The 15,983-nt window shown below is 38.5% G+C and overlaps 1 protein-coding gene across 2 annotated transcripts in view; it reads left to right on the top strand.

Annotated features, from left to right (window-relative positions):
* PCSK5 (proprotein convertase subtilisin/kexin type 5) overlaps nucleotides 1-15,983 on the top strand; it is a 247,605-nt gene that overhangs the window by 21,643 nt on the left and 209,979 nt on the right. For both annotated transcript variants that reach the window (XM_037374062.1, XM_037374061.1), the window contains exon 2: nucleotides 5,047-5,151. In XM_037374062.1, the coding sequence (XP_037229959.1) occupies nucleotides 5,047-5,151 (105 nt within the window). The remainder of the gene's footprint in view (nucleotides 1-5,046; nucleotides 5,152-15,983) is intronic.

Here is a 15,983-nt window from a genome sequence, read left to right on the forward strand (position 1 = left end):
TGTTTGGCTACATGGAAGTTTCAGCTGTAGTTTCAGACCATAGTCAAATATGTCAGTTTGATGATCATACACATATATTTAACAGGCAGCTTTAGCATTTGTATTTCCATACAGGGTTTATGGGGACACAATGCAGATGTAGATTAATTCATTTGGTAATTATGTCCTAAGATATCTTAATATTGCCTTAGACTATAAAATTACATATAGAAGAAATATTTTCCAAGGACAAGCCTAAAAATTTTGGTCTTGTTTCATGTTATCTTTAAAATTCACACATTTTCTCAACCTTAAATAGAAAGTAAGACCTAATAAATGTAAAAATAATGTAAATATGCAGATGCTTTCATTTTCTGGGATTTCACTGTGATATAGTAGGATTGTTGCCTCCAGGAATTATTTCATCCTTGAATAAATATAGTATGGTACTATTAAAATGTATGTATATATCTATTAAAAACCTTCAGTGATGAGGATTACTACCAAAAAGAGGGAGTCTCCCCTGCCCCCACCATCCATTCTCTCTGCTTTTAGCCAAGCAATTCCTCAGGAATGTTTCTCTATTTGTTTTTAAAGAAATCACATCCTCCAGGTCAGAAAGGAGATTACAAAGATTTGCCAAGGATAAAACAGTTAAATTACCATCAGTCTCTAAGGTAGTTTGCTCTGCAGTCTGTTGTTTCTGTCTTCGCATTGCTTTTCCTCTGAGAGTGCCTCTGAGACCCGGTAGTTAAAAGTATAAAAACCAATTTAACAAGAACATCCATAATGATAAGTTTTATCATGCTATATTTCCATGGTTTTACTGTTCTCCAAGTGGTCCAAGGATTTGGAAGGTCTAAGTAAATTCCCATTAAGGGAAAAGAGGGCAATAAAATTTTTAATAACGCTGGTGTTACCTTGCTGTGAGAGGTACTGGCAGTTAGTCAATATGCATTAAATTCCATTTAAAAGATTTGAGTTCCTTTTATTCCATTTAAAGTTAAGAACTAAAGCTGTAGATCTCACAATTTTAATTAATTGTTATTATTAATAATTATCTGAAAACTGATGCTGCCTAGAAGACATGGTGTAACAATTAGCACACTTCATTCTAAGGCCTTAATTCTGTCTCCTCAGCCCCTCAGGGTCTCAGAGGGAGTACAGCTGCCAAGTGTTACAAAGCTTCAGGCTGTCCCCCTTTGGCTGGAAGCTAGAGCATGCCAGTCCCCTTCTAGTCTCTTCTGTGGGTGGCTAGTGCTGTTAAACTGTAGGACCTCCAGGAGTGCAATTAGGTCATCTCCCAGATTTGCTGTTTTGGATGCCCTCAGAGGGGTCAGCTAGAGTTTATCATTAGTAAATAAAATCCTCAAACTAGTGCAAGAAAAGGCACAGAACTGGGTGATATTAAGATATGTGTAACACAAAACAAGACAGATGTTTATTTCCTCTAAAATATGACCTTTCTCTTTATGGAGTTCTGTGCAGTGGTAAAATACAGTTAACCTGCTTGAACTGTGACTTTTCAATAATATGTGTGCTTTTGTGGATGCACACACACAGAGCAGTAGGTTTCTAATTCACCCTGAAGACAGCAAGGTCCATAAAAGGTCTGTAACCTTTGTAGAGTACTCTGGTATGGTGAATATGCACTTTACTGGTCTCTGAGGACTTAAGGAGCAAGACTAGTATCACTTTTCAGTAGTTAGCACTTTTACGCTGTTTGAGGCTACTGATGAATCCAGGAAATGTCTGGGAAATGATTACACCCATTTGTCTCAGGGGGAAGCATGCCATCGCCTGAACTGATGGTAAACCTGGCACTAAATTTCAATGGTTGGTATAAATAATAATTTTAAAAGGGTGCAACACTAACCTGATGCTAAGGGACATTCAATGTTCTACAGGCTGTTAAACTCAGAATAAACTCTAGTTAATGTAGTCAAAAGTGATGCAATAGAATAGAGTAGACTCAGTTGGAAGGGACCTACAGTGATCATCTATTCCAACTGCCCAACCATTCAGGGCTGACCAAGTATGTTATTAAAGGCATTGTCCAAATACCTCTTAAACACTGACAGGTTTTGAACCCTCTTGGTAAAGAAATAGTTCCTAATGCCCAGTCTAAACCTTCCCTGGTGCAGCTTTGAATCATTTCCATGTGTCCTGTCATTGGATCCCAGGGAGAAGAGATCAACAGCTCTCTCTCCAGTTCCCTGCCTCAGGAAGCTGTAGAGAGCAATGAGATTGCCCCTCAAGCTCCTTCTCCCCAAACCAGACAAGCCCAAAGTCCTCAGACGCTCCTCATAGGACACTCCTTGCAGCCCTTCCCTCCAGCTCTGTTGCCCTCCTCTGGGTGCATTCAAGGACCTTCACACCCTTCCTAAATTGCGGGGCCCAGAACTGCACACAGTACCCAAGGTCAGGCTGCACCAGCGCTGAACGCAGCGGGATAATCCCCCCTTCTGACCGGCTGGTTACGGCGTGTTTGGTGCCCCCCAGGACGCGGTTTGCCCTCCTGGCTGCCAGGGCACGCTGCTGACCCAAGTGAGCTTAATGCCCACCAGCACCCCCGGTCCCCTTTCTGCAGGGCTGCTCTCCAGCCACTCCTCTCCCAGCCTGTGCTTGTGCCTGGCATTACTCCATCCCACATGCAGAATCCAGCATTTGCATTTGTGAAATTTCATGCCATTAGTCCTTGCTCAATGTTCCAGTCTATTCAGATCCCTCTGCAAGGTCTCTTGTCCTTCAAGAGAGTCAGCAGCACTTCCCAGCTGACTATCATTGACAAATTTACTAATGGTGCGTTCAACTCCTGGATCCAGACAGTTGATAAATGTATTGAACAGAACTGTTCAATCCCTAGAACGGAACCCTGAGGAACAGCACTGGTGACCGGTCACCAGCCAGACGGAGCCCCATCCACTGCAGCCCTCTGAGCCCTGGCATTCAGCCAGTTCCTCACCCAGTGCACCGTGAACCTGCTCATCTCGCAGTGGGACAGCTTGTCCAGAGGGTGCTGTGAGGGACAGCATTAAAAGCCTCACTAAAATCCAGAAAAACTACATCCACCACTTTCCCTTTACCCACTGGGTGGGTGACCTTATCATCGAAGGATATGAAATTAGTTAAACAGGACTTTTACTTCGTGAACCCATGTTGACTGTGCCCAATGACTGCACTATCCCTTAAATGGCTTTCAGTAGCACCCAGTACAATCTTCTCCGTAATTTTTCCAGGAACTGAGGTTAGACTAACAGGTCTGTAGTTCCCTGGGTCATCCCTCATGCTCTTTTTGTAGATTAGAATAACACTGGCTAGCTCCCAGTCAGCAGGGACCTCCCCAGAAGGCCTAGGGTCCTGCAGCTTTTTGAAGTGTCCACAAGAAGACTTTCCCATATATGTTTAAGGAGGGTTTATTCACGGGCATGCACATGGAGATGTGAGTCTGGGCTCATCCATGCTACAGAGTTGCACCACTTCAGCTCATGTTGCCTTTCAGAGAGAAGGCAGCATGAAAATTATTATCGCAGTGCTAAGATACTTTAATTAGGCTTAGTCAAACCAATTCCTATTCAATTTTTGATAAACTAACTCAGTTTTATGGAATGTTTCAGTACTTGACTTAAACTAAACATGTCTTTCTTTCTGAAATGAAGATATTGATGGACCAACTGTACAGACTGGGGTTAATACCTTGGACCCTGTTGCGGTTTTCCCCATTAGGTGAATTCATTTCAATTGGTTTGTCCCACACACCACCACCCCACCGTCCCGCCCCCCCCCCCCCCCCTAAAAAAAAAAAGGTTCTACTTCATTCCCTGTGCTGTTTACATATTTATATTTTAAGGTAAAATATTAAAGCTCTCCTTGAGGGTACTAATTTTCTATCAATATTTCTTCTTAGTCTACTTTGATATTTTCTGAAGTTTTTTGTTTTCTAATATTCTAAAAGCATATTCTTGGAGGTTTTCAGTGACTTATTTCCAGTCCTCTTTGAACCTTTGCTGTTGGACTCTCAAGTTTCCTACATGTGTGTGCTTATAGATGCAAATTCAGAATACTGTTTTTTTTTAAAGATTGGAGTTTTCAATTGTTGCTCCATCCTCTCTTGTGATTCCATTCACATTTATTTGCAAAACCAAGCCTGTTTTCTGTGGTCACTTTGAGTTTCAGCTTGAAATTACAGTAAGCTCAATTGTCCCTTTTTTGCTCATTGATAAAGAACTTTTAACTGAATTCTTAAGTGTCTTACAAGATTTGCAGTGCAATAGAAGGTCAAATTCCAAACAAGTTGGAGAGACGTTCTCCTTAAAGACTGAATGTTTGTTTATAGGTGCATGAAACTAAAGTTTCAAATTAAAATGTTTAGATATTAATGACTGGAAAGGAAAATTTAGTTGTCAAATTGTGAATGCTGTCTTAGTTTAATACTTACATTGCTGCTCTGTACTGATGGGATGAATAAGAAGCATTTTTGTTGTACCATTGTGAAGTTTGGAAATTGCACGTCCTGATTTTGTACTTTGAGTTAGTCATTACCCTGTGAAGTTACCATTTCCATCTTTCTTCTACTACTTTCTTGTAGAAAGAGAAGCCTATTCCTGTTTCATAGTCTGATGCTGCGAACATCCTTTTTATAATTTAATTATATAAATAACCAAATCTAGTGCATTTTACAGTACATTTCCTTAAGCAAACTAGATGGAATGCTTTTTAATAACCGTATAGCCATTTGATGATTTTTATACTTGCCATTTGAAGACAGTTTGGGTATAGTTTGATATAGAATTACTTAAAGTACTGCATATAAATTAAACATTAAAAAAGTAGATACAGCCAGACTAAGCAGCTCAATTACAATCTTTGGTTATGCAGTTACTGCCTCAAGGACACTCCATCCATTTCATATCATATGTCCTTCTTTTGAAAGATGATCAGTGGGTTCAAGTAACATTTCAGCACGCAGGAAATTGCATAATTTATAGACTTTCAGAAATTAAAACCAGAAAACTGGTTTCCATAAATTGAATCTTCCTCTCCTTTTTTTCTTCTCTCCCCATACAGATTGGAACGCTGAAGGATTACTACCACTTCTACCATAGTAAAACAATTAAAAGGTCAGTTCTCTCAAGTAGAGGTACCCACAGCTTCATTTCAATGGAACCAAAGGTAAGAAAATCCACAAACGTGTCTGAGGCAAAAGCCTTTGCATTTTTTATATGCAATATCATACCAGAGGACATTCACCTGAATGACATATAGTGTTACAAGAAGTGACACACGATCTGTTCGCTAAGGTTCTGCTTCTCATTAAAACAAAACAAAGACGATACCATGCTATTAAGTATGTGCTATTCTTGGAACATAAGGTCCAACATTATTCATGGAGGAGTACAGGAATTTTGTTAATGAACTAATCACTGTGCTGTGCTTCTCTGCAAAACCACATGTGTAACATTCGTATCTGTAGATCTCCTTCTGTAAATCAACCAGCTTTCAGAATGAAGACGAGCATTGTGGGATGGTATGATGTTCAATGGAAAGTTTCTCTTGTTTTTTTCTGATCTTTTTCTGGACTTGGTGTGTGAGGGATTAAAATAAGAATGTTCTTTTCTGTGGTCCTTTTGGTAGCTGTTACCGATCTTAATTTTAAGATCTGTTTGAAAAATGGTGTCATATCTTTGGAGTATATACTATACTAGTATATATTTATATATATATCAAATTATCATTATTGATATTAAATTATCAAAATAATTTAATTATTGATTTATAGTTTAGTATTGCCTGATGTATGTACCCAAGTCACACTTCTGTTTTAATCCTTTAATTTCAGTGGTTAGTAGCTTCATCACTGGCTTTAGAATTTAATTTCCTGTGCTTTTCTTTTAGAAAGGATGTTTGGAGAAGATCCCATTAGCTCTTTTATGGTCTTCATGTAACCCACTCTCGCCAACAACCCCCCAAGTCCCTGGTGTTTTTCGGTGGTGATAACAGAGTCAAGCTTTTTTTAAGTCCTTGGATGATGACCATTGTCTGTGAAGGATTTGTCAGGTTTTACTTGACAAGTAATTTTTGAGAAGTAAAAGTTATCAACAAAAGACAGTTTGATACTGTAGATGTACAGTGTAAAAGTTGAGCATCACACATGAATAGCTCTGCAGTCTGGATAGTCATATTTAGGGATGAAGTCGCTGTTGAGGAAGGGACAAGACTAGGTAGGGAAGTATACACAAAATAGTTCACCCCTGTGTTGATAGAGCTGAACTGCATAACCCTTCAAGGGCATGAGCAGCTCTGCTGAGCAGCGCATTTTGCGGATTAGCGTGAAAATGATCAGAGCCCAAACCTCTGTTCCCACAAGTGCTGAGACCCATCATTCAGACAACCCTCACTGCACTTGCAATAGGTGATACTGCAATGGGAAGGGAAAATGTTCACATTTGCATTAGTTCACAGTCTTGTGTGCAGAGGTAGCGCAATTTACACACAAATGTTCATGTGCACATACCACTGTAAACTTTTGTGTTACACCCAGCTTCCAGATACCCTTTCTTCACCTCTGGCAGCCAGCCCAGACTACTCTGGCCAGAATCATGGGAGACTCTAAGGCAGAGCACAGCAGAAAATCAGAGCCATCATTTATTTTCCAGCACTTCCCATGTTAGGCCATTTAGGTCTTGTCTGCAATCTGTGCTGCTGCTGGTACAGAATTTCTGAATCATTGTTGAATATGACTTTAGTACTAGGAAGCGCTAGTGAGGGTTCCGCAAGGTACTCAACCCTGTTAAGGATTCTGTATACAAAGATAAGCCAATGGTCTAATATCTAGATCTGGCAAAAGCGTTTGTGGTTGACTTTGTGACTACTCCACTGAATATGGGCTTGGGAATTCTTGTGTGGCTGCAGATATGCCAATATACAGGTATGTATTTATAGAATAAAGGCCAGTTTTTCCTCAGTCTGTATAACATTTAATAATTATTAAAGCAGACTGGAAGTTTAATTTTATTATGTAAGCTGGACCTTTTAGAACAAAAGGTTTAATCTTAAATAAGGTACATTGCACAGCTGTGAGATTTTTAAAGGACCAGTACTATATACTGTGATATTTATGAGTGTGATTGTATCTAATGCCAATATTTGCTGCAGATTAGATTGTATGTGTATTTGTGAACAAAGGAACACTGAGGTTTCTTTACTTTCCAAATCACTTAATGGTAGTTCACTTAATGCTTAAAATCCTCTCCATGTAACATGCATACACAATTAACTTGATCTGTGCTTGCTTTTGATGTGGATCAGTAATTTGCTCCTTTATGAAATTTTAAATGATGGAATTTTTATTGAGTGGTGATTCATTATGTAAATGACCTGCATATAATGGAACAGCCATTATGAAATCTGATATATCTAAACTACTTGTGTGGATAGTATTTGATTTCACTGTGTGAATGCACAGGGAAAGTTATACAGGAAATGTAAAATCTCACTATTGTGGATTTCAATTAATGAATTGTTTTGAAGTCTTCGACTTGATTTTTTTTCTTCTGGAAAAGCCTCTTGACACTGTTATGAACAATATGAATAGATCCAACAGGGAACATAAACATGTGGATTACACATTTTGACAATTTTTTCAGCATTAACCAAACATTGCTCTGTATTTAGATGAAAAGAAAAGATACGCAGTGTAATACAATTTTGTCCATTATCTTCCACATCCTTGCCTAGCAATGCTACATGTTGTCATTTAGAGATGAAATGGTTTAAGTAGTTTTAGGAAGAGATGCCCAAATGAGGCTTTAATGTCCTTGACATAGATTCTCATTAAGAAAATTTGAGATATAACTTTATCCACAGCATCTTTTCCAGGCCTGTGTATAGTTACGTGGTGTTTCCTAAGTGTTGGTAGAAAAACAAAGAAGTGAGAGAGGTTTGTAGATTCAAAACAGAGATTAGTAATATGCATCAAAGCTAAGCATTGAATGAAATCTATTACAGAGGTTTCCGGTCTCTCCAGCTGATGTGCTGTATGTGGTTGGCCTTTGGCAGGGGTCAATGAAAGCACCATACTGTGAATTGAAAGCCTCTTTTAGCTCCATAGAGTTTGCTCAGCAAAGTTATTTTCGTGATGCTACAATGCATGAAACAATTGGCACAGGAGTGAAAAGGATGTGGGAATATGGACAGAATCAGTCCATAGCTGAAAGGTATCGTGAGGCTCTAATTCAACTATTAAACAGTTGAGTTTATTGCTGGTAGGCCCTCTATTGAAATCAGACTATTACAACACTTCCAGGGTTGGGAATAAAGAGCTGTGGTGCACCTCCGGGTGTGCCGGAGTGGTGAAATGAAGTCACAGAGTAGGAAAAATTGCAAGGAATGATTGCAACCTCAGTCTGTAAGTAGACTTTATATCAATACAAAGCATTAGGAAAATGAAATGGATCTTTTTTGTCACTGAAGAGATTGCAGTTCCATTGAAATGTCAGAGTTGAAGCACCTACGCATGACAATAATACATAGAAGTTAAATGGACAATACAGATGAGAAAGCTGTCTTTTTATACTGAACTGTTATGTGAGACAAAGTTTGTAGTGTAGGACTATGATAACGAAATTTGTGGCTCATATGGCAAAAAATATGCCACAGAATCAAGCATCATGAATGACAAAGCAATAATCATAGAAGAACACAATTCTTAAGGTAATAAAAGGCAGCTTTAAGATTGATAATATATTAAAATTGTTGAACATCTGAACTGAAGTTTGTTACCTTTCACTTGTGAATTCAGTGCTTTCTATCACAGAGATCCAAAAGAGACATGTGGCCCACAACAATGCTCAAAAATGTAGAATTAATAATTCATGTTCCTGTAAAGTGTCACGTTTACTAACGGGGAAAACATGTAACAACATTAGTGTTTGTTTCTCAATCTCAACTAAGATGTTATCTCATCTTTTTAAAATTTTCATTAATTTCAGGTAGTTTTTATTTGGTGTTCAACTCCTGGTTGATGGGTCAGGTTCACTTATCTTTTAGAAACTGAAAGATTTCCAGTCTCACTTCCTGAAATAAGGAGTAAAGCTACCTAATTCCAGCAAGATACTCTGCTTGAGCAGGATTTTGCAGAAGTGTTATGCTTTTGTCCCCTCTGCTTCAGGAGGAGAATACCTGGGGGACGTTACTCCAGTCATTTACATTTTATCCAGCCTGATCTAACCACACACAGAGAGCAGATCTGTATGATGTGGTGATAAAAAAAAATCTTAGTACTGTGTTCATGGGTGATTCTTACCTTTGCTGAATGGAACTGGTGGTAGCAGCACATAAAGTGCTGGCAAGCATATCTTTGATGAGACAACACCAAATCATCTAGACTGTCTTCAGAGGATAGGAGAGTAATGCCAGAATCCTGTCCTTATTACTGGTAGGACATTGGAGATGATCATAAGAAGGCAGAGGGGAGCAGAGCTGTAGCAGCCACGAGTACATGTTTCATCATGTTGCTTGAACATGAAGTTATACCAGTTCATATTGCTAAATAATACCCTGGGTTGATATGGGAGATAGCTGTCTAAAGAGTAGGGGGAAAGATGGATTTCACCACAAGGTGATGGTCTTGCTTTGGCAAGGTGTATGTTGCTACCTGTGGAGTGTGCCTTTGGGAAACATACATTTGATCACTCTGGATCAGACTGTTAATTGCAAATAGAGAGGAGGGTTAAAATTCTCAGCAGTAAGATTGTTGTCAACTTGTATTTTCCAATTATTTATGAATTTAAATGTTTCAGTCTTGCAGTAAGGAGCAAAAGCTTCAAACAATTTGGATTTAATGTAGGGGGCACAAATTCAGCAGGAATGAAGACTGTTATTACGGTATTAAAAACCCAGGCTTTTAAAAGCCAGCATCGTGGACTTTAGAGCTTAGAGAAATTCAGATGAGAATGTTCTTATGGGTAATGTTTTGTTTCATATTGGTAATACTAAGTGTTCAGTTGTTAAACCTCGTTAGTGAACAAAAAGATTTTGTTAGCCAAATAGAATAATACAACAGTTAAACACTGGGACCAGGTGAGTTACTGATGTCTGGCTGGGTAGCCATAATCCGTACAAGCACTCTGAGGACAAAGAATCAATATTACTCTACTTGTTTGCAAGATAATAGGAACTGTCATGCTGTTTTCCATGTTCAGAGTTTTACTGGAGGTTTAAGTCAGTTATTAAGTAATTCAGTATTTACTGCTGTGGAGCCCCTATTAAATGGCCTCAAAAAGCTTTTATATGAGCAATCATTATATCTTTAGCTTAGTCAAAATCAACAGTCAGACTTCCTATTTTGAAGGAGCTTATTGCTGAAAGAGTTAGAACATGAGCTGAGTCATAATGTGTGAGAGGGCATAGCAACATCTACCTTTAGCATCTGCCTCTGGAGTATTAAAAAGTTTCATGTAAACATGAGCATACAGCCCTACAACTTGGAGCTTTTTTTCAGGGCTTTTTGAGATCCGAAATTACCGTTCACTGACAAAGAGTTGCATTAGATCCTGCTGTAATTAGTGTTGTTCTAACTGCTCACCATGTTGCAAACTTTGCAACGTTATCTGGTATTTTGTTTGCTTAGACTGAAATCTGAACTTGTAGGGGTGCCTGGTATATTAGTTTTTGCTGAAACGACATTCTTTATCGGCAAAAATCCCAGAGAAATCTGTGTTGCTTCAGCAGGAAACAAGAATAACTTTATTGTGTTGAGGCTGCATCAGACTTAATTTCACTTGTGACCCAGTGTGGACTAGACTGCAGTTCACAATATGCCTGGACCTAGAGGAAAACCACAGTGATAAAGCCCTGTCAGTAGAGCGATAATGGAGTGGAACTGCAGCTGCATTTTGTAGCAGGTTTGTGCCTTGTCTGCACCAACCCAACACCTGAAACACTTGAGAAGGTAGGGTGAAAAGTCTAATTATTCCGAGGTATAGCAATCTAAAATTTGGTGTTCCTCTTCAGCACCAGTGTTTGGTCTGTGGATGATACAAAAAACAGCTCAAAGCTGAACCTTGGGTGAGTGTAACCTAAAGATGAGCAGTGTAATACAGAGCATGTTCAGACAGTATCATGTGAATGTACGTGGCCTTCCCCTTGTACTGTACCGGTCAAATCCAGTGCTGCTGTAACAGGAGATAACAGTTTTTCAGTCAGCAAATTTTGTCATACAATGGTATTTTCTCTTCATTTACCTTCAATAGATAGAAATATTTAATGAAGTTAATTGTAACACTAATGGGACTGAGTTTTATTTGTGAAGAATAAAAACTTTGTTAATGTCTAATTCTATTACTATATTAGTGAGATGGTTGACTTTTCTATTAGTACTTAAAGAAGGCCTCAAAAAATAATCACTGAAGCTTCCTAGTGGAATTACCTCTTGATGTTTTATACTAAAAGCAGAAAAATGGTCAGTAGGAATTCAGTTTGATATAATTTTAGAAAACAAAAATGCCCACTGTCAGGGGATATGGAAGTGTTTCTTGAAATAAATTACTGTGTTTGATTACCTAAACCTACGTTTCCCTTTCATCACAATTATCCCAATTGTTAGCACATGCCTCAAAGGGGTTTTGTCCCCTCAATACCACTTATTGCATGTGCATTAAAAAGAAATAGTAGATTTCAGAACATTCCAGTTTTCTGGTCACTTTACAGAACTCTTTGGCAATGATAATCTTGCAGTTAACTTTTGGGCAAGAATTGAAGACCAGTCAAGAGGTTTTAACTGGCTCCTAATTAGTGCAGCAAATTATTTGAGGAATGAAAAAAACATTATTCAGCAGGACTGCATTCTCTTGCTGTTTTCATATCATTATTTTCTTAAGCTGGTAATGAGATGGGCTGGGAAATTGAGAGATCACAGGATAGCAAGGAGTTGGGTCAAGATTTTGACCAGTAGTATGCTGTGAGAAGCTTCAGTGCCCCACATTTTTTATCAAGTTACCGCAAGCAGCCAAGTGTCAGACCATTCCACTGTCAATATCCCATTCTAGCCCTCAACAGTTTATAGGGATTGTGGTAGAACTGCTATTACGGTCTGTGGACTTCATGGTCAATAAGAAAGTTGTTAGCTGACTCTAAAGAGGCAGGCAAGGACTCAGACATCTCTCAGAGAAGTAGTTAAAATCTTCTGAGACAAGAATATTCAAAATGAGGCAGATTTTACTGGTCTCTTGAATTTGATGTATTTTGAGCCTTCTGGTTTTGGAGAGGCAAAAGCAAAATACCCTACATATATGCAATGGCCTGGAGCTTTGCAAGGGACTTACTCTATCAAGAGGGGGAAAAAACTGAACCCATTCTGAATTTTGCAGAGTAATGTATGTCTTGAACATAATAAGTCTTGGATTTTAGCTTAGAGGTTTTTAAAAACATAGGATTTTTCTTTTTGAGAAATCATGTTCTTTGACCTCTGCACTTGGTAACTTTGGGGCTTGTGCCAATGGGACTCCTTGGCTTTTGCTTGATAGTGTGTGTTCTGCTCTTAAAATACATTCTCTTTCCAATAAATGTGTCAAGCAGAGGTTAGGATCAGTGGCAATATTTGTGACTGTAGTCCACATCTTGTTACAGAAATTTGTTTAGGAACCTTCAAAAATACATAGAAATGTTCTTTAGGAGTGATGTAGAGGAAAACTCCCTTCACGAGATGCTTCTCCTCCGCAGAGAAAATAGTTCTGAAAGTGCATGTTATACAGTGCTACATTCACAATTTAAGAATAAATAATATAACATACCTGTTAAATTTATTGAATTTGAGGACAGATTAGGAAAAAGAGTTTTATACATGTTTTACCTTCATGGTCACTAGTGGAACCTCAACAAAATACTATATTTAGGTATCTTAAATCCTAAATCTAACCTGCTGATATGTGATAGTGGCCACAATTTTCTTGTCCAGAAAGACCTTTACTGGAGCTGCAGTACTAATCCCAGCAATGGATAAATTCAGAAAAATGTCTTACTAGACCTAACTGCAAATTTAACACTGGATTTAGCATTTGTCATCTTACTTTAGAAAATAAAAGTACTTAAGGTATAGATAATTCATTGTGAATACTTGTTTTGGTTCCTACCTTACATTCTGTGGGTATGAGAACATTTCAGGAGATCATAATTGCCAAGTTGACTGCGCATTAGTGAAATAACAAAAACAAGGAAGAAAAAACCTCTGTCCATCCATTGCTTCACCAGAGGACACTTCAGCGTCACAGCCATGGAGGTAAAGTTCGGAGAAACGATTTGGGCAGCATGCTATGGGAGTTTTCAGCTGGCAATTGATTTGAGCAGGGACTAGGGGAGATTGCAGCCACTTTTACTGACAGTCTATGCAGGTATATGCAGCATGCTGTGTAGCAAACTTAATTAGGCAGTACTGGGTTAAACTTGTGTACCTTGAGTTATTTAAATGCTTTTTAAAACCTCTCCACTCTGGGTTAACATTTTCTCAGCACCTCTTGGTCAGAATTTCTAAACGTGTGGCTGTTGCTTTCTTGCTTAATGGCACATCTGCCTGGTTGGCTTTCTACATGCAAGCTGGGAGTGCTTATCCTCATTCAAAGTGGGACCATTAATGAGGGACATATAATGCATATGCAGCCAGATCACATAGGTTTGTGCGGATTTTTTAAATTATAAAGTGCAAATGCTACATTAAAAAACCCAAGGAAAATACATTTGCAGCGTAAGAAGAGAAAAAATTCCTCTCACAATTCAGGAACTGATAAAGCATTTTGCTCAGCCTTAATGATTGCAAAAGCACTTAGGTAAATCTATGTGTGGGAAATTTAAGCTTGTAAGATAACTATTTCATCATAGCAGTTATAAACACATAAAAGCAGAGCATTACAAAGGAAGCTGCTTGGCAGTGCTTAGTCCATGGATACTAGTAGGTGTTAATGTTTGAGTTTCTTTACAGTTCCAGTAAAGCAGTGCATGGATGGTCCTGTGTTTTTTACCAGCAAAGTGGGTTTATAGGTAAAAAATGATAGGGCAACTAAATGTTTGAAAAAAGGTAAGGAGAATTAGTCCTTTCATTCCTAATCTGTGTTTTAAGAGCTTGCCAGGGAAGACAGCAGCTCTGATAGCTGCAATGGTCTTGTGTTATACTAAGTGTGATTTTGCTGTTGTTAGAGTCAGTTTGCATTGCAAGTGGCAGAGAGATAGCAAATTGCTGGTTTTGCTACCAGGCTATAAAATTGCTGGATTTTAGAAAGTGTCAGAAGAGGAATAAGTGGATAGATCCTAGTTTTGAACCAGGGAAAGCTGCACCATCTGGAAGAAGCTGATCCTGCAGAGCCAAATGCCAGAATATCGGAGGGAGAGAGAGAGAGATTGAAAGTAAACACATTTTGAAGAAGAGCATCTCGGAGCAGACTGTCTAGGAATGTCTTCTACATACCTTTTCCTGAGGGGATCCAGCTTCATCTGATAATGATGATAGTGGTTATAGTGCAGGATATTCATAGAGAAATGGATTAAAGGTTTGTTTTGTTCTGTTTTGTTTTGTTTTCTCCCTCTTGCATTTGGAAAACTTTCTGCCAGCAATGTATGTTCCTGATGTAAAGCATCAACATTTTTGTGCATCTGTCTGCCTGCTTCTGAAAGGCAAGCAAATTATGTTTAATTCTAGGGGTGGTTATCTCACTCGGCTCTTCTGAATGGTGAACACCAAGAAATTGTGATACACATAGATAATTTGTCATATCTAGCATTACTAATGGGTAATTAAAAGCTGGAAAGACATCCATCCCCAAAACAAAGCAAAAGAATCCCCCTCTACCCAACTTTTTGTGTGTAGCACCCTTCTTTCTTTTACAATCATTTAAAAAGTCAATGTTGATGGAATGCTGCCTATTTTCTATGGCTGATCTGTTTCACTCTAGCAGATCCTCACCATCCTGTGAGCTGCAAGTTTTAATGGCTCAGAGGAGGTGCCAAGCATCTATGTCCTGTTCACAGCTGTGCTGCTTGAATGTGTGTGACCTTCATCATACAGCTTCACCCTTCACGCTGCTGATTCCGTACCTGCTAAATGGCAGCAGTGCTAACAGCTGAATAAAAAGTTCTCCAAACGGCAAATGCATAGCAAGTACTATGTATTTTGTTCTGTGGAGTTACGTTTCTCTTGGTGTCACACGGAGCATTTTATGAATACAAACATTTCAGTAAAATAAAATGCTCATGTGAAATCCTTTCCATATAATCCACTTAAAGCAGTCATATCCACTGGTGTGTTGACCGTTGCTTACATAAGCTGTGTTTAACCTAGATTTTTGTTTGACATGATTTTTTCTCTTTTTCTGAGGGGGAGTAAATGCTGTTGCTCCCATTGATGCTAAAGTTCCAAATAAATACAAAGGCCACAATATCAGTTTGTCTTTGCTTTTGTAAAGGATCCAAATTAAAATTTTCTTTTTAAATATGTTTACCAAGCTGAGACTCAGTCCACTGGTTCATCATTAGCTGCTATAACAACTTTGTGTGATCGTAAAATAAAATCAGAATTTCTGAATTCTAAACAGTTTTCTCTTTTCCAGGGTGTTCCTAGGAAACTGTTTCTCCAAAATACTTCTAGTCTGTAAGACCAAAAGGAAGTGTTGTGGTCATCTAGACAAACCACCTTTGACCAGTTGTCATATGACTCACCAGAATTAATTTCTATTTGAAGTGGAGTGTAGCTTTTAGAAGTAGTCCAATGTTAATTAGAACAGTGCCAATAATGGAAAGTTTCCAGAAGTTTTTAAGATGTTCTATTTTTTGCTTTATCTGAGGTTATTGAGCTTTAACCTCTAGCTATTTCACATTAACTGTCTGTGAGTGTGAATAATACTCCTCTATAGCAGTTTGATGATGAGCATATGTGTTTGGACACCGTGACTTAAAATGCCCATAAAATTCCCTTCCTCAGCTAGGAACACCTCCTAGAACCATTTTCTTGTGGATCTGTC

Source organism: Falco rusticolus, chromosome Z (genome assembly GCF_015220075.1).
Source record: "Falco rusticolus isolate bFalRus1 chromosome Z, bFalRus1.pri, whole genome shotgun sequence".
NCBI lineage: Eukaryota > Metazoa > Chordata > Aves > Falconiformes > Falconidae > Falco > Falco rusticolus.